At 51.9% G+C, this 18326-nt stretch overlaps 1 protein-coding gene across 9 annotated transcripts in view; it reads left to right on the top strand.

Moving 5' to 3' along the window:
* LOC125040954 (serine-rich adhesin for platelets-like) overlaps window positions 1–18326 on the top strand; it is an 88620-nt gene that overhangs the window by 68796 nt on the left and 1498 nt on the right. For all 9 annotated transcript variants that reach the window (XM_047635756.1, XM_047635759.1, XM_047635757.1 and 6 more), the window contains 6 exons: window positions 3326–3525; window positions 10018–10169; window positions 10377–10626; window positions 12545–12748; window positions 13007–13116; window positions 15267–18326. The exon at window positions 15267–18326 is cut by the window's right edge and continues 1498 nt beyond it. In XM_047635756.1, the coding sequence (XP_047491712.1) occupies window positions 3326–3525; window positions 10018–10169; window positions 10377–10626; window positions 12545–12748; window positions 13007–13116; window positions 15267–15552 (1202 nt within the window). In that variant the 3' untranslated portion in view covers window positions 15553–18326. The remainder of the gene's footprint in view (window positions 1–3325; window positions 3526–10017; window positions 10170–10376; window positions 10627–12544; window positions 12749–13006; window positions 13117–15266) is intronic.

The raw sequence follows: 18326 nt of genomic DNA, 5'->3' as shown, positions 1-18326 counted from the left end.
CCTCCCTCCCCTCTAAAGCCCGGGGTTCCCGCGGTGCCACGTGCACAGGCTTGCGGGCTGTGCTGGCTTGGAGATTCAGTTTGTATTGTTTCATGCGCTTTCGTAGCTTGAGGAACTGTGAATAACGTCAGCTTTGAATTGTAGGTCACCTTTCATACTTTTATGGCGTGGTATAAAACAGAAATGAAATTAAATTATCAGAGAAAACAAAACAGACAAGGCGGGGACTGAAAAACAAGAAACGATTTAACTGTATTCAAGTGTGAAGAGGTATGACAAGGTGAATTGACACCTCTGCGGTCACTGGTATCGCTGGCGCCGCCACAGCAGTAGGAAAGCAGCTACATAAATAAAAAATTCCCCAACAGTATCAACAGCACTGATATTAACATACACAAACTTTGACGTCAGATGACCGCGAACTACTAACACTGACATTGACATGCAAGCACACTAGCAGAGAAACCAATACCAGTAACATAAACAACAACAAACCCTCACAGGGCACTTGGCAATCAATGTGACTGCGAGGGAGGAAGGGCAGGTGGCCGCGGTGACACGGCTTGAGACCAGAGGCAGGTCGATGTCTCGTGGTAAGCTCGCAGGTCTCGTGTTACAGGTGCCGAGAGGAGGGACCCGCAGTGACCTGGTGTGAGAAGGGCGGGGGGCCGGGTTAGGGTGTAGAGGATAAGGGAGAGAAAAAGTTGAGAACAATTATTGTCTTCTTTTCCGGTGAAAATTTCAGTTATGCCTACAACGAATCAGCCATATGGTTAGTGTGAGATTTCTCCTCGCGCCGCAGAGAGTGTAATGGGAAAGGGCGTGGGTGGTACCGGTGCCCCCGGGGAAGGCTGGCGCGGTCGGGGCCTCGGGGGATGCAGGTGGCACTCGCGCCGCGTCCGGGTTTCATTACTCGCTGTTGTGATCGTTCTCTTCGCACCTCTTTGTTCTCTCACCGTTCCGTTTCTTTCATATCACTTTCTTTTTCCTTCCCGTTTCTTTTATGGTCTTACTTTTCATTTTTCTTCCTTTTCACTTTCCTCTACTCTTCTTCTTCTTCCTCCTCCTCCTCCTCCTCCTCCTCCTCCTCCTCCTCCTCCTCCTCCTCCTCCTCCTCCTCCTCCTCCTCCTCCTCCTCCTCCTCCTCTTACCCCTGCTCCCCCTCTCTCTCCTCCTTCGCCTCCGCCTCCTCCTTTAAGTGCTCTGCGGGTGAAAGTACGGAGCAGTGCTCATCGTGCAGTTTCCACTTGCACCCGTTGCGAAGGTACGGAAAAGTGCCACGACACCGGGTCATGGGCCGATCCGAAAGGTTTCTAATTCCTCATGACACTTCTGAGAAAGCTAAGATGGAAGGGGGTTAGGGATGGGGGTGAGGGATGAGGTTTGGGGAAGGGAGGGGGGACTCGTTTGGATCTGAACCAGTCGTGCCTGCTGCAGTGTCGTGGAAGCATATCGTCGCGCCAATGGAGTAGGAGGGGCGGGAGGGGGGGGGGGGCGCCGTGATTGTACTTACTCCTTGATTGTGAGGGATTGTGAGAGGAGGATTCGATGGGGATGGGGAGGGACGTGATCGGAAAGGAGAGACCGGATGTTCCTTCAAGGTCGCTGGCACACTGTAATTGAACCGCGGGATCACAAGAACGGCAATTGTGTTCTTATGTGCGTGCGCGTGTGTTTACGGTGGCTAGAAGCGGTTGCCGTGTTTGTAAAGGAATATGGGAGAGGGGATGATGGGAGGGGAAGGAGGGGGGAAGGGGGGAAGGAATACCATCATCTTTGTGAGTGACGTGCTTTGGAGGGAGAAGGCGGGATGACGGGAGGGGAAGGGAAGGGGAGAGGTGGGGAGGGAGGGAGGGAAGGAGGGGGATTTGGTAGATCGGTAGGTCACGGATATAAACGCACGCGTGACGTCAGTATCTTGAGCTAGGGAGTGTTGACTGTGTTTCTTGTTGAGCATTTTATGCATCGAAGGAGTATCAAGACGTGGGATTTTTGTTTAACATTTTCATTTTCGTTGAAATAGGGAGAAACATACGCCAATAATTTTTCTTTGTCTCTGGTTGCTTGTCTTGTGCCAAAGTATTTCAAAACATCTTGAAAGTATATTCTAGCAGTCATTAGGTGGACTTAGCCTTTCCTTCCGACCGCAGTCACGCCTTTCAGTACGCAAATATGAAGCAAAAAAAAAAAAAAAAAAAAAAAAGAGATCCTGAAATGACACACAAAGTGAGGGTCCTGGAAGACAATCGATAGGGTCGATTTTCCCTCACGGGGAGAGAGGGGAAGGGAACGGGGGGAGGATGGCTGTAGCACGTGTGTTCTCCCTTTACTGTGGCTATTCCGAACCCGCCACGTGTTCGCGGGGAACACCTGTTATTCGAGGTTCCTTTCGATGGTTCCACCCAATCTAGAACCACGAACCTGCTCTCCTTACTTCAAGCATTGCTACTGCACTGTGCGTGGGAGTCAGATGAATCAAAACCCATTCATTTGAACCTGGGGAAAGAACCTCATGCGATAAAGCGGAGTCCAGCGCGAGGGGAATCGATCGGCCTCCACGGAGGTACCGGCATTTCGGTCCGCAGCAGAGACGCCGTTTGGGCCTGAGTTCGGACCGCGGGTGTGTGGATGGACGCCTTTTCGGTCTCTGTTACGAATCCTTCCCGACGGAGGTTGAGGTGTTGTTGAGCAGTGCCCGGGAGTGAAAGCAAGATTATCATGGTGGATCTTCAGCGTTTCTGGAGCCATGGAGATGAGGTGTATGTGTGGTATATGTCTGTTAAGGGGTTTGTGATGCGGCAAGTTGTTGAAATGAGCATGCGTGTGTTTAGTCCTCAGCAGTTCCAAAGTAAAGGGAAAAATGGATGTGTAAGAACAGTTCTCGAAAAAGTAAAAATGCCCCCGTACAATCGCACAAGGGGAATAGATGAAGGCTATGAAAGTGACTACTCGAGGAGAAAATTTTATCCCTTACTATGCCGTAAGTGAACCGCGAGCCTGCGTTTAGTACAGTCCTCCCCTATCCAGAGAATGCATCGTTTTCTATACTCAACAATCAAATACATTTTCTTTGATTGTGGTAGCTTTGTTAGGGTAAACTAAAATATTAACACTCAGCTCTTCTAACTCCTCTTTTCTGTTTCTGGTTGATCTTGTCGATAATAAGTATTGTGACTGATGATATGAATACTGTATCAATCTTTAAAAATATTTGATTTTTTCTTTTGTTTTTGTTTTTTTGGCATGTCAGTCTTTCAAGAGTCGTGGATGTCATAGATCAGAAAAAGCTAATAGTGTGCTAATGGTAACTTGGTCCTTTTTCCAGGTATTGTGCAAAGATGGGAGGTGCTACAGGCCCAAGCCGTGGAACGGCAGCGGCAGAGCGGGCAGGTGCGAGAATTGCAGCGCCAGGTGAAGTCCTTGCGCGTCGTGCTGGAGTCGCTGATCGAGAGGGCCAGCGACACCACGCAGGTGAAGGACCTCGAGACCCACCATCAGCTTAGCGACAAACTGCAGGAGCTCAAGGTAAGTGGTGTTCAGCCTCCTGGGCATTGGGATTTTATGTATGTATTGATTTGTTTGTTTGTTATTATTTTTTGAATGGTGATGCCTTATCAGAACAGGGTGATAGTAATATTTAGTTTTAATTAATGTCGAACGAGGGATTGCTGTTTTTACGATATTCAGGTATTTTTTGTTATCATTATATTAGAATAAAGATTCTTGATTGAGGAGGAAATAGGTATGAAGAACATAGAGAGATGGAAAAAATGTGATGTCGCATTTTACTTTCACGTATTAGAAAGCGCACATGACACGCTTTGCATTTTGCTCAAATCCCGCTTTAGCCTGGAGGCAGGATCACGTGCTTGTTGGGTGGGGTGCAATGGGATCTTGCAGTGCTTCAGGTGGGGGTAGGGGGGGGGGGGGAGTTAGTTAGTCCGTCGTTTTGCAAGAATGTTTCTTTCGATGTGTTTTTTTTCTATTTATATTTATTAAGGAGTAGATTACAATAAGTGGCAATGAATTCGTGCATATGTTTATAACGCTAACATTACGCAAAATAAAGAAAATACCGACTTGAAATTAATAAAGACACCTCGTGTTTCACTGTAGCTCGCTCATTTTTTTCTTCTTTTTTTCTGGCGGGAAGAAAAAGACCAAATTTTACGTGTCCGATTAGGTCGTTGGGCACGAACGGCTCGTTGTCGGGCATGACGTGGCGAGTCCTGATTGGTAGCGACAGGAGTGACGTTCCACGCCCGCGCTCTGCTATTGGTGTTGACAGCCTCGAATTATCTTGTTTCACTTCTTGGTGCGCCGCCAATTTTAAGCTTTGTGCCTTGGAAAATGACCGGGTTGCGTCAGCGCTGACTAATTCCCGTCCTTAGTTTTGTCCTTAGTTTTATTTATTTTTTTTTTTTTTTGGCTGAATCAAAAATGGATAGATAGGTTATGTAAGATTTTATATTTGTTTACTTGAGTTTGCATCGGGAAAGGTGTAAGAGTTATTAGGGCTAGTTTGGGTTGGCAGTAGACAAGCTGCCCAATCCCCTTTTTTGTACATTTTTGTACACTTGCACATTCTCTCTCTCTCTCTCTCTCTCTCTCTCTCTCTCTCTCTCTCTCTCTCTCTCTCTCTCTCTCTCTCTCTCTCTCTCTCTCTCTCTCTCTCTCTATCTCCCTCCCTCCCTCACTCCCTCCCTCCCTCACTCCCTCCCTCCCTCTACTCCCTCTCCCTCCTTCCCTCTCCCTCTCCCTCTCCCATCCTCTCTCCATCTCCCTCCCTCCTTCCCTCTCCCATCCTCTCTCCATCTCCCTCCCTCCTTCCCTCTCCCTCTCCCTCTCCCTCTCCCTCCTTCCTTCTCCCTCTCCCTCTCGCTCTCCCTCCCTTCTTCCCTCTCCCTCACTCTCTCCCTCTCCCTCACTCTCTCCACCCCCCCCCCTCTCTCTCTCTCTCTCTCTCTCTCTCTCTCTCTCTCTCTCTCTCTCTCTCTCTCTCTCTCTCTCTCTCTCTCTCTCCCTCTCTCTCCCCTCTCTCTCCCTCTCTCTCCCTCTCTCTCCTCTCTCTCTCTCTCTCTCTCTCTCTCTCTCTCTCTCTCTCTCTCTCTCTCTCTCTCTCTCTCTCTCTCTCTCTCTCTCTCTCTCTCTCTCTACCCCCCTCTCTCTCCCTCTCTCTCTCTCTCTCTCTCTCTCTCTCTCTCTCTCTCTCTCTCTCTCTCTCTCTCTCTCTCTCTCTCTCTCTCTAGTTGTTCTTTCTTACATCACGGTGGTTGATACCCGTAGACTTTCTTCGCTTAATTGGCATATGATCATTGTATAGTACATAAAGTTGTGTGTGTGTGTATGTGTGTATGGATGGATGGATGTTCCAAATGTAGATGTATATATATTCATAAGTAAAGAAAAAGCTTTCTTAGAGAATGAAGGTCGATGTTTGGAGGTTACGCCATTGCATTTGCATTCGTAGTGCGCGTGTAAGGTGATCTTGTGTCGCGTCCTGATACAAGACAAGTCCAGGAAGAGAGTTTACACAGAGCGATGAAGATAGTCCCTCAGACCATGACTTCCTCTTCCCTCGGTAACTGGCGTGTTCCTCGGGCCTTTCCTCTCCTCCTTTCCTTCCTCCTCCTTTTCTTTCTCCTCCTTCCCTTCCTCCTTCGGCTCGCTGCCACGATCCGCAAGCACCGTGTACGCGCTTTGGCCGGTGCGACTTGGCGCTTGTCCAGGCCCCGTACCCGCAGGTCTCAGGAGGCAGCTCGTGCTTGCAGGCACCGGGAGGGCCATGCTTGGAGGGAGGAGGGGGCAGAGAAGGGGAAGGGGGAGAGGGTCGCTTACTTGGTCTGTGCTCACACGCCCAGCCAGGTCACTAGAGCAGGTCGGACATGTTCCTCACGTCGAGACTGGAAGGTTGTGTTCCCGTCAGCCACTTGTCGGGCCTCGCTAGCGACGCGCCTGGCGAGTGCTTGGGCGGCCTGGCTCGGGCGAGGAGCGCTCCCGACCAAGGTCTCTGCAGACCCTGCTCCCGACTGCCGACGGGGGCGGCGAGGTAGGTTGCGGCGAGTCTTCCCTCACGCACTCATGCCGAACTGCTAGGAACGCTTGTGTGGACGAATAGTAGGCTAAACTCTTGATGGTATTCTCTTTATTAAAATGCATTGACTGCCTCTTCTCCCTCTTCTTCCTTTCCTCTCTCTCCTTATGCCTCTTTTCTCTCTCTCTCTCTCTCTCTCTCTCTCTCTCTCTCTCTCTCTCTCTCTCTCTCTCTCTCTCTCTCTCTCTCTCTCTCTCTCTCTCTCTCTCTCTCTCTCTCTCTCTCTCTCTCTCTCTCTCTCTCTCTCTCTCTCTCTCTCTCTCTCTCTCTCTCTCTCTCTCTCTCTCTCTCTCTCTCTCTTTCTGTATATATGTGTGTGTGTGTATGTGTGATTGTATGTGTATGTATATATGTATATATGTATATATGTATATATGTATATATTAGCGTATGTACAATATGTGTGTATTGATGTATATAGTTATAAGAGAGAAGCACGTGACCGAAGGGCGAGACCTGCGGAGTTCCAGCGTCCGGCAGAGCGAGGTCCGCTGTAGTGAGTTTGTAGGATTATTCCGCGGGACAGCCGGGCGAGGGAGGGCGCATGGGGGTGGGGGGCAGAAATAGACGTATCTAATTTATTTGTCGGGGCCCACAGCTGAGCGGGGCCGGGCCCTCCGCGGGGGACCTTGTCGCAGTAACGATGTCAGATTTACACCGCCCTTCTTTACTCACCCTTCCCTTCCCAGCCGACGTAATCACCCTCCCTCTTTCTCCCTCGCCTTCCCCCTCACTCCCCGTCCTCTTCTTTTACTTCCCTCTCTTCTGTTCGTCTCTTCTTCGTCTCTTCTTTATCCGCATTGATGTTTTCCTCCCCTTTTGCCCGCCATCTTTCGGCCATGTCGCTCCCTACCTGTTTATTGGGCTTTCCTCATCATGACACCCGTTCACCTCGCCTCCGCCCACGCCTCCGCCCACGCCTCCGCCCACACCCCTTGGAGTTCACGTGGTCCGCCCAGCCGCCCCGTGCATGTTGCCAACGCTGCCGTTCATGACGCCATGCAGGGGATCGGGTTTTTGGCACCGGCTCTTTTATCAGGGTTGAGTGCCGTCTAATTGCACGGTACACAGAGATAATGATGGACTTTTGACGTTTTTCCTGAGGTTTAGGAGTTTGCATGACACCATGGCGGATGAAGGGGTAGGAGGGGGTTGGCGTAAGGGGGAGGAGGGGAGCCATGTTGCGGTTCCGGGAATATTATTTTGTTAAGTGAATATTTGACTTGGGGATTGGGAAGCTGTAGAGAATGAGCGGGGGTGGGTGGGGAAGGTGCGCAACGGGGGAGCATGTTCAGATAATGGCTCAAAGCACGCGCACCGCCCACTGCTCACCCACCCTCCCTCCCTCCCTCCCTCCCTCCCTCCCTCCCTCCCTCCCTCCCTCCCTCCCTCCCTCCCTCCCTCCCTCCCTCCCTCCCTCCCTCCCTTCCTCCCTTCCTCCCTCCCTCTCACCCTCTCACCTGCTACACTCCAGCACTCCTCCGTCTACATTTTTTTCGCAGTGGAAGCCTAAAAACTGTTTGATTTTTTTTTTTACATTTGATTGTCGTTTCCTCCTTGCCTTTATGTTCTCTCTCTCTCTCTCTCTCTCTCTCTCTCTCTCTCTCTCTCTCTCTCTCTCTCTCTCTCTCTCTCTCTCTCTCTCTCTCTCTCTCTCTCTCACTCTCTCACTCTCTCTCTCTCTCTCTCTCTCTCTCTCTCTCTCTCTCTCTCTCTCTCTCTCTCTCTCTCTCTCACTCTTTCACTCTCTCACTCTCTCACTCTCTCACTCTCTCACTCTCTCTCTCTCTCTCTCTCTCTCTCTCTCTCTGTGTGTGTGTGTGTGTGTGTGTGTGTGTGTGTGTGTGTGTGTGTGTGTGTGTGTGTGTGTGTGTGTGTGTATGCGTGTGTATATATATGTGTGTGTATATATATGTGTGTGTGTGTGTGTGTGTGTGTGTGTGTGTGTGTGTATATATATATATATATATATATATATATATATATATATATTTGAGCACCTATTTTATGCCTTTCCCTCGGTGGACATGTTCTCGAAGCGAAGTGCCAACGCAAAGCCCTTGGTCCTGCCTGCGGGTTTCCTTGGGCATTCTAGAGAGGAGGCAGGAGGGAGGTGGTCCTTCGGGCTCGTCCGCAGGCCCTCGCAGGCGGGCAGGGAAGGAGGGGCGGGAGGCGTGGTGCGAAGGCCGGGGGAGGGGCCGAGGGGGGGGGGGGAGTGTCTACAACATCGTGCTGAGATGATAATTTTCACGTTCCGGTTGATTGGCCGCCTCGATCCCCCGCTGGTGCCGCGGACCGGCCATCCTTCCGTCCCTCTGCTCCTCTCCCCCCGCTCCCTCTGTTTATTGTGTTCCGCCTATTCCCTCTTTCGCGTGGCCTTTCATTCCTGTCCTCATACTGAAGTTGTCCTTGAATGCCGCAGCCCAGCCCGCACCTGTCACTGCGCTGGGCATTCTTGGGATGGATGAAGCGAAGGAGCTCCCGCGCGTTGCGTCACCGCCGCGGCGCTGCAGTCGCATGAGCGCCTGTCTCCATGCTGGCGGCGGCCCCGTGGGCGGCGCGGGCGTGGCGGGCGCAGCGGTCGCAGAGTAAACGATTGTTGTCGCGGATTCAAGAATGGATTGGATCAGTACGTTAGTAGCTTCTAACACGCATTACGTGAGTCCCGCAGATCGGGATGTCACGACAGACCGATAAATAGCCTCAGCGGATCCGACTCGGCCGCGCGCCCCGAACTCTGTTAGGATGCTCATCGACCTCGCTAATTACCTGTTAAGGCAACCCGTATCTAAGGTTCGCTCACTCCCGCACTCTTATTTATGCGTGTGCTAGGTCAGGAGGTCACTCTACCTGGCCTTGCGTGTGCGAGTGCGTGTGGATATGCATTTCGTTCTAGATAATGGGAGTAGTGACAGTGCGGGGAAACGTGCGTGGCACACATCGCAGTCGCGCGAGGTTACAGTTTGTGTGTGGCTCAGGATTATTTTCAGTGGATGCTTCTGCATTTAATTTGGTTGTCTCGGCGAAAGAGCCCGGGGTATAAAGGGGCCGGGAGGGGCGGGCGGCAGTTGGTGGCCAGTCGAGTGTGACGATGCTCTGTGGGGGGCACCAACCCCTGTCATGACCACCTCTACTGGGCATGCGAGGAGGGTGCGGTTGTCTCCCACCAACACCCTCAGCGTAATGCCACGCAGGTCAGGGAGGGACGGCGGGCACTGTTGGTCATAGGGCGCCCCCGGGGGCTCGGGGCCTCCTCAGGTGCCACGATGCCCATTGAGACGTGAGGGGACATCCTGCCAGGGGGCCTTCTTGCGATGACTATCTCCGCACGGCCTGCGTCCGGCCGGGATTTATAGGCGCATCGGCGGGAGGGGATGGGAGATGTGATAAGGCCGGGAGGCGGTGTAAAAGCGGGCTCGGGAGATAACCGACGGGCCTTTTGGACGGCGGCAGAATACTGTAGATGAGGAGTGAAGCTGTCGCAAAAGGGTGGAGATCCTCTGCTGTAACTTGGCGATTCTGATAACGTTAGAAGAGAGAGGGGCTGGCCAGGGATTGCTCTACTCTTCCCCCGAAGCCATTTCCTGAAGAATTCGGCCCAAACAAGCCGCCGCCGGTGTTTAGAATATCGGCCGCATCGTTGCAGCGAGTTCGTGTGACGTTGTGGGCGTGACGGTATTCCCGGGGCGTCGCAACAATGCCCGACTCGTAGGGGGAGGGAGGGGCGAGGTGGCGTACCATCTGGCATGCTTTGGATACGCACTGGTAGCTTGATAAGGGGCAGCAGGAATATTGATTTGGCTGTGTATGTAATAGGGATATGTTCTGATAAAAGATGTTTACCGCTATATAATTTCCCTCGGTTTCATACTATTTCCCCACTACCAGACCTCCGCACTAACATGTCTTGTGATCCTCTGCAGAACCTCCAGCAGGAAGTGATGACGAGGAAGGGTGAGGTGTCGAGCGTCAACCTTGCGGTTCACAGGTTCATGACGGAGACCGGCTACTCCCTGGCGCACCTCAAGGACGAGGTGGCGGACCTCTACCGGCTGTGGGACGAGGCGCACAAACGGTAATTTGTTGAAGGCTTTCTTTACGGTTTGCCTCTGCAGAAATGTTAACTCTTGGTTCCGGCTCGTGATTAGAGATTTTGCCGGAATCATGCGTTTCCATATGAATTCTAATGCTAGCGGTTTGTTTAATTTCTATCCGAGTTTGCCTTAACCTCAGTGGTCGTAGATCATACTAGATATATTAATCTTTCCCGCTTACTCCTCAGAGCCAGCAGCGAGCTGTCGCGGCTGGAAGGAGTGGAAGCCACGTGGAGACTGTGGGAGGCACAGGCGGAGGAGCTGCGTCGCGCCCTCCGCAAGGACTGCGACACTCTCAAGGTCCTGGACGCCGCCATACAGACGGGCTCCCTCACCGACACCGCCACCGCTTCCATGCAGGACGTCGAGAGACTCCTCAACGACCGCCGCAAGTCCCAGCCCGGGAAGAGACTCACCCTCCAGCACACCAGGACGCAGGTAGGCCAGCCTCGAGACTCTCGCCCTCGTTCGGTCACTCCAGGGGCTGAGCGAGGTCATCCTCTTTGTTATTCCCAGTCCTCCTGGACTTACCCTTCTGGTTTATTTATTGGTTGTGGCTCATTAAACGGACTCAAAGGGCGTCCAGGCCAGGCCCACGCATTAGTGGTTCTGTGAGTCGGTGATGTTTGGAGAGCAGGCGCGTTGTGATCGCTCATCAGTATGCCGCCTGCCTACCATTTTTTATCTTCCTCCTCCTCTTCTACTCAAGACGTTTGCGCCTAAAATGTGTATGAACCTTTACATCTCTTTCCCTTGTCTCTTATCTCACATCCCTTATCCCTTCCCTTAATCCCTAATCCTATATTCTCTCCCTCATCCCTTTCCTCGTATCGCTGTCTTACCTCTTATCTCGTATCACCTTTTCACCCCTTATCCCTTGTCCCTTATCTCGCCGGCTCCATCCGTCACCTCCCTCCAGAATCACCCCGGGCGGGGGGTCTGCCGCCCTCCTCAATCTTATTTAAATAGGAGAGAGCTTTCTCTCGGCTGCTACTGACATCCACATTAATCAACAAATTGGAAGGTGTCATCGAGGGAAAAATATGAGCGGGAAAGGCTGTGTGTGTGTGTGTGTGTGTGTGTGTGTGTGTGTGTGTGTGTGTGTGTGTGTGTGTGTGTGTGTGTGTGTGCGCGTGCGTGCGTGCGTGCGTGTGCGTGCGTGTTTTTTTATGTAATATGATAGATGTGGCTGATGTTCCGGTGTCACACACTCTCCCTCCATCCCTCCCCCCCCCCATGCCCCCTCTCCATTTAAACACGAAGATAGATAAATGGCGGTGTTGACAGCCATCACCAAAGCCATGGAATCAGACTGACAGACAGACACGACCTCCTTCTTACCCCCCTCACCTCAACGCCCCTACCTTGCACGCCCTTCCCCCCGCCCTTCCCTGCCTCCCCCACTTCTCTGCCTTCCCTCCTCCCTGCCTTCCCCCCTCCCTGTCTACCCCCCTCCCTGCCTACCCCTTATTTCCCAGCCGGAAATGATAGTCGCCGACCCTTGTTTTGCGATAAGACTAGCTTGGGCCATGTCGCTCGGAGGGTGAATGGGACGTGTGTCTGTAAGAGAGAGAGAGAGAGAGAGAGAGAGAGAGAGAGAGAGAGAGAGAGAGAGAGAGAGAGAGAGAGAGAGAGAGAGAGAGAGAGAGAAGCAGGATGAGGGACAGGGACAGAGGGAAAAGGTTAATCATTGGAAAGGGAAATAGTGGAATGAAAGTAGTGAGAGAAAATTAGGTTAAGTTTAAGAACGAAATATGTTTGAAAAAGCAAAAAAGGTGTTAAAAGTCAGCACAGGTCAGAGGCGAGGGGCCCGGGAGGGGGAGGGGAGCGGGGGACTAAGTACTTATACCCCGGGATAATAAACCTTTTTGTCGTTATTTATGCGGGGGTCATTACTGGAGGCAGCGGCGTGCGGGCGTGGAGGCGGCGTGGGCGTGACTGGAAGAGGCCCCGGACTCGCTGATGAGTGGCCATTTGCGCGCCTCGTCGGCCATTACGCTTTCACGCAAGCAGGTCATTGTGAGTCCGAAGAGGCGGCGCCCATAACACCTGTCCATACAGCCTATCCCTCAGCCTGTAGGAGGCCTCGGAGCTCCTAGGCCTACTATCATTCCCTGTTGAGCCTTCCCTGGAGACCGATTATCGCCATGCTGTGTTTCTCATGGCGCTTGAGATGTTTTCAAATCTAAACGTTCTTTCTTCAACAGTTGGTTTATTTTTTATGCTTTATGAAACTTCACTTTACAGTTTAGATCAGGTTGTATATCAACAAGCATTCAGGGTCGAGCAACCCCATGCCCTTGACCGATGCTGCGGCCCAGTTCGAAAGTAACCCTGTTCTTCTCCCCCTTCGCAGGGCGTGGACATCCAGGGCTCGACGACATCTCTGGGAGCCTCCGGGGACGAGTGCCTGAGTGACTCCGGCACCTCCGGGTACGAGTCGTGCTCCTCCGAGGAACTGAGCGAGCGCGAACGGCGCCTGGCTCACCTGAGGAGGCTAGCGAGGGACCTGGAGGCGTCCTTGCACCCCAACTCGCAGGCGTGGCTGGCCATCACTAAGGTAAGCGGGTTTGAAGTTAGAGACGGCTTTTATGTGCCGCATGAAGGATTATTTTTTTTGTTCAGAAATTATTGATATATTATTTAGGTATAAGAATTAAAAGAAACTGACTTAAGAAGATTCATGCATGGCTGCATTTTAATTGGGGGAAGGGAAGGGTCTTGGAATGCTGTGTTGCCAGACGCTATTGATCACCCGTCATCGGCGAAAGGCCATGAGAGAGAGGGAGTAGATAATAAAGTCCCCGGTTCCTTGCAGACCTTGTCCAGCGCCGAGTCGGAGCTGAAAGACCTGCAGAAGCACTGCCGGGAGCTGGTGGTGCGCTCCGCCGAGAGCCTCGACCAAGCCAAGACGTCCCCGCAGCTAAGGTAAGGAAGGACGAATGTAAGAGTTTAAGACGCGCGATGAAGGGGGTGGGAGGATGGGGTTGGGGGGGGGGGGGCATGAGCAGATGGAGAAAGAGTCAGAGAACTTGGATTATGAATTTTGGTCGGATTCACGGAGGAAAGGCCAAAGTAGTCGAATGTATACTTTTCATTCTATGATTATCCAACTTGTCAGCTGAATTTTCCATGATAATACCATCTTAGCTGCTAGGAAGAGGGCATCGAAAAGGTATTAGGGTGAGAAGCCCAACGCGGGGATGCAAGCTGCAGTGTGCCAAAGGGGAATGCAAGCAATCTGGGGAAGCTTCGCGGGCATGTGGCAGCCGCCGAGCACAGTCCCCGCGCCGGAGGGAGTAACCGTAGCGCAATGTAGGAATGCAGTAGCCTCCGCGTTTGCAAGGGAGATGAATAGGAGGCCTCGGATGCACACGGCGAGGCTGCGGTGTGTTATGGTAAGCAGCGGAGGAGAGTACAAGACGCCACGATAATAGCGCAGTCACGACCCTTCTTAAGACGAGTCAAGAGGTTCTTCTTCTTTTTCTCGTCCCCCCCTCCCCTCCTGTTTTAACCGTCTCTGTCCTTTTCTCGCCTCTTTATGTCCTGGTCTCTGTCTAACTATCTCTTTTTGTCTCTCTTTCTCTGTGCTTTCCCCATCTCTCTCTCTCTCTCTCTCTCTCTCTCTCTCTCTCTCTCTCTCTCTCTCTCTCTCTCTCTCTCTCACTCACTCACTCACTCACTCACTCACTCACTCACTCACTCACTCACTCACTCACTCACTTACTACTCACTCACTCACTCACTCACTCACTCACTCACTCACTCACTCACTCACTCACTCACTCACTCACTCACTCACACACTCACACACACACACACACACACACACACACACACACACTCTCTCTCTCTCTCTCTCTCTCTCTCTCTCTCTCTCTCTCTCTCTCTCTCTCTCTCTCTCTCTCCCTCTCCCCCCTTCATCCTCTCCCTCTCCTCCTCATCCTCATCCTCCTCATCCTCCCTCTCCCCCGCTCGCCCTGTCCCTCTCCCTCCCCTCTCCCTCTCTCCCTCCCCCCTCTCTCCCTTTATCCCTCCCTCCCTCTTTCCTCCCCCTATCTCTCCCTCTCATCGGAAATGACCAAGAGCTAAGCCCGAGAGAAGAAGGGAGGGCGGGCGTGCGCGAGGCCGTAAGTAACTCTCCTTCAGTAAACTCCTGTGTGCTCCTCGCTTCCGCTCGCTTATTAAGAGGATCGAATGGATTGCAAAGAGCTCATTGTTTGCATATAAAGAAACAAAAACCGAAAGAAGAAAGTGCGATAAAGGAGAGAGAGAGAGAGAGAGAGAGGGCGTAAGGAGGGAGGGATCGCCGAGGGGGAGGGGGAGGGGAGGGCCCGCGGGTGCGTGTATCGGCTAGATTTGCAATCGTCTCGACGCCGCCAATCGGGGAGATTTGCGGCCGATTGTGCATTATCTCCACATCGGCATCTCGTATTATCCCGGGATTTTCCAGCCGTAATGCGAAACAGAAGGTGACAAGTGAAACGAACCATGATTGGCCGGGTCATGGGAAGGGGGCGGGACTCGATGTGGGCGGCGGCCGCTGATTGGCGGACGCCGTTCCCACACCTTTTTCGGAGGTCATTACAGATCAATGATTCGGTTTTATCATGTATAGACCAATCGGCGGAAAATGGATTTGCTTGTGGTACATTAGAGGCAATAAATAGCGGGCGGATGGCGGAGCCCCTGGAATCCCCCCCCCCCTCCTCCTCTCCCTCGCTCGGTCAGCGGCGGTCACCTGGTGTGTGTGTGTGTGTGTGTGTGTGTGTGTGTGTGTGTGTGTGTGTGTGTGTGTGTGTGTGTGTGTGTGTGTGTGTGTGTGTGTGTGAATGTTGCAATCTAAGAGAAATATCCGATGAAGTATTAGAAGTGATCGAGGGGGAGAAGCAAAACTTAAGCTTGCGCGTTATAGGTTTCATAATTAGATTTACAATAAATGTAAAATGAAACTGAATATGTAGTCATGTGACAGATAATGAATAAGTCTTCACCGCATCAGTCACTTGAGGATTTATCGTGTGTGAGGCCGAAAGCCAAGTGGCACCGGTTGCTAAAGAATGCTTTTCCCTTTTCAGGAGACGCAGCTGGACCAAGGACACGAAGGGCAGTCGGACAGGCCGCCTAGAGCGCCGAGGTCACTGTGCCTTGAGTGGGCGTGATGGATGTGGGCGTGGTGTGAGTAGTGGGCGCCGTGGGTGGATGTGGAGAGTGGTGCGAGCGGCGCTGCCGTTCCAGGCCGCCCTCCTCCTGCTGTTCTGCGTGGCATGCCTGCTAGAACCCAACTGCTGCGACCACGTGAACACCCTCAACCTGTCCCTGAGCCCGCAGCTGCGCTACGTGCACGGCCCCCCGCCCGTGTGAAGGACTCAGCCGCCCCTGTACATGTGTTGTCTCTTACCTGTCCTGTATGTCAGGTGTACATAACCCCCGCCACAATGTACATACCATGGCCTGGTGTACATATGAAGGCATAGTGCAGATGCCTCGGTCGGTCGACCCCTCACCCGCCGCGTGTTTGCCCGCGTGGGACCCGTGTGCGTCGGCGCACGCGCGTCCGCGGCGGGCCGAGCGAGAGAGAGGGCCGGGGTATGAGCGAGGCAGGTGTAGATGGCTGTGACCCTGCATGCCCTGGGGCCCTGCAAGCCCTGCGGGCTCTGACGGGACCCCTGCTCGGGACGTGACGCAAGCCCCCGCTCGCGCCGCCCGCCCACGAGGGAGCGGCTGCGCCCCAACCCTCACTCACACACGCCCACAAGCCCGTCACTACGTCATGTCAAATATTTTTGTATACACTTAATATATATACTGGTAATGTGTGTGGATGGAAGATAAGTAATGTCTTGGAACGAGAGTTGTGGGTGCAAGGACGTGCGTGACGCTACATGTTTAGGTAGGGTGATATGTTGTGTGTTTGAGATATAGATACATCTATATATATATATGTATGTGTACCCAGAAATACTGGGTTGTAATTCTAATTAAAGCAGTGTGAATATTTTAAACTAGGCCCTGTAAAGATATTTTAGAAAAGGTTGAAAATATATATATAATGATTTAGGGTGATTGAAAATGTATACTGAAAATTCTTCGAATGGTGTTTGCTATTTAGGTCTGACCGAAACCCCCAGGGTTTGGTTACTAAGGCGGTCGGCCCTTCACGGTCGGCCGCCCTCGGGAGGTGCATGCCAGAGCGCTGGCATGAACTCGAGTCGTGCCATGTTGGTGCCACCTCCCCCAGTACTATGACAAGCCAGGCTGCCAGGGATTGCGGGAACCAATACGGATTCGTCTGCGACCTGTTGGTAGCCGAGGCTCCTTCGGGAGAAGGCTAGAAGCGCCTCGCCAGGAGACACGGAGGCGCGGGCGTTGCATGGAGGCCGCCAGGCGACCCTTGTGGTCAGTGCCGCGGACAGTGCCTTGCTTGAGCCTGACACCACGCCCTGTGCTGGAGGCGCCGCCGACTCCCACTTCTTTGACTATCATGATCCCTGTAAGGTCGGCTAAAGGCATGAAGGGACCTTGCGGCTCGCCCAGTCCCCAGGATGCCTTACAGACGACCGGAAAGGATCTCGACACTTTAGCGAACACTCGCTTTTAAGACCCCTCATCTGGACATTCATCTAATAGTCCAGGAATGGACCGTGACCCTAAACGTTGCAGCATCTGTCCTGTGCAAGAACTTGACGCCTTCCCGTAGCAAAGTCTAAAAACCTTGGTCAGCAGAAAGCTCTTGGAGGGCACACAGACGCCCCGCCACTTTAGACTCACCGTTGAGGCATGCAGATGGCCCAAGACTCGAGGTGCACGCACAACACGGACACACCCTTTATCAGGGCTCTTTGTCCTTAGAGATGCTGTGCCCCAGTCTTTCGGTGTCATCAACATAAGGCCCAGCATTTGGAGCACGTATCCAGGGTACAAGGATCGTTCTGCCAGGGCAGGCAGAGCTACGTAGGTATAGGGGAATGAAAATCCATACCCTTACCAGTGTGGGTAAAGGCTGACACCACCATTTTAGGGTCCGGCATTAAACACCATGTATATCAGCCTTGATAAAAAGTAAATAAGGTAAGGCATGTAACACCCTAGTGTAGGCTCGACTCTTCAGCTCCTGCTCTAACAACAACAATAGGTGGGGCGGGATTCTTCGTGGTCGCGGCGCAGAAAGTGCAGGCGCGTCGGCAGAGATTGGACGGACGAGCAATAATTCGACAAACGGCGGCGCGACCACTTGCGAGACTCCCGCCTCGCGCCTCAACATCGTAGCCTTAAGGTCACTGCCTCAGCAGAGTTACAGGGGAATGGACGTGAACAACAACAAAATGATTATTGAGTAGGCTTGTTACTGACCCTTAATGAAAATTGATGATCTGAACACCCAGATGTGTGTGAGCTGCCATCGTCCCCTTTTCTCGACCAGCAATTGTAGTTTTGATGAGGAAGATATGTATTAAGAAGGATGAACATTGCGTGCTCGACACGCAGAGAATTTAAAGGATTTTAGGTATTTTTATATAGGGTTTGAGACATGGCCCTCCACGCGGGTGGACGGCCATGTCGACAGGGTTCATTCTGCGGCGAACATTACCACGCCTTATTCACACTGCATTTTATTCTATTCAAACATATCCCTTTATTTAACAGGATGGGAGATTTGTTTTATTTTCTTATGGTGCTAATTAAGAAAATTAATCTATTCTATTCATTTTACAGTGTATGATTACAATTTACGTAGTAATGTATGCCAAAGGCTTTTTTCTATACTGTATTCAGTGGTTTGCGTTGTTTTTTGTACGTGATGATTTTTACTACAAAAAGGGTTAAACTTTATATTTATTTTATATGAAAAAATCGTAAGAGTTGTTTGATTGAATGGTTCAAAAATATCTGGATGGATTAGAGTTTTCCTATTTGTTTACTAAAGGACGGAGGACTGGGTGGGTTGTAGTACCTTAGTAGTTTAAGGCGCAGGAGAAAGAAGCTGCTGCCTCTGTTCAGTCAACAAATTCTCTCCCAGCCACAGTCATTGTTCCTAAAATGTTGAATGTGCGCTTTTTACGCTATAGGAATTAGGGTGTCCACCTCGGAATTGGCAGGAGTGCAGGGAGTGGAAGACTCCCCTTCTGGGCGCGATT

This window comes from Penaeus chinensis, chromosome 29, assembly GCF_019202785.1.
Source record: "Penaeus chinensis breed Huanghai No. 1 chromosome 29, ASM1920278v2, whole genome shotgun sequence".
Lineage (NCBI taxonomy): Eukaryota > Metazoa > Arthropoda > Malacostraca > Decapoda > Penaeidae > Penaeus > Penaeus chinensis.
This window is presented reverse-complemented; position numbering and strand designations above follow the sequence as displayed.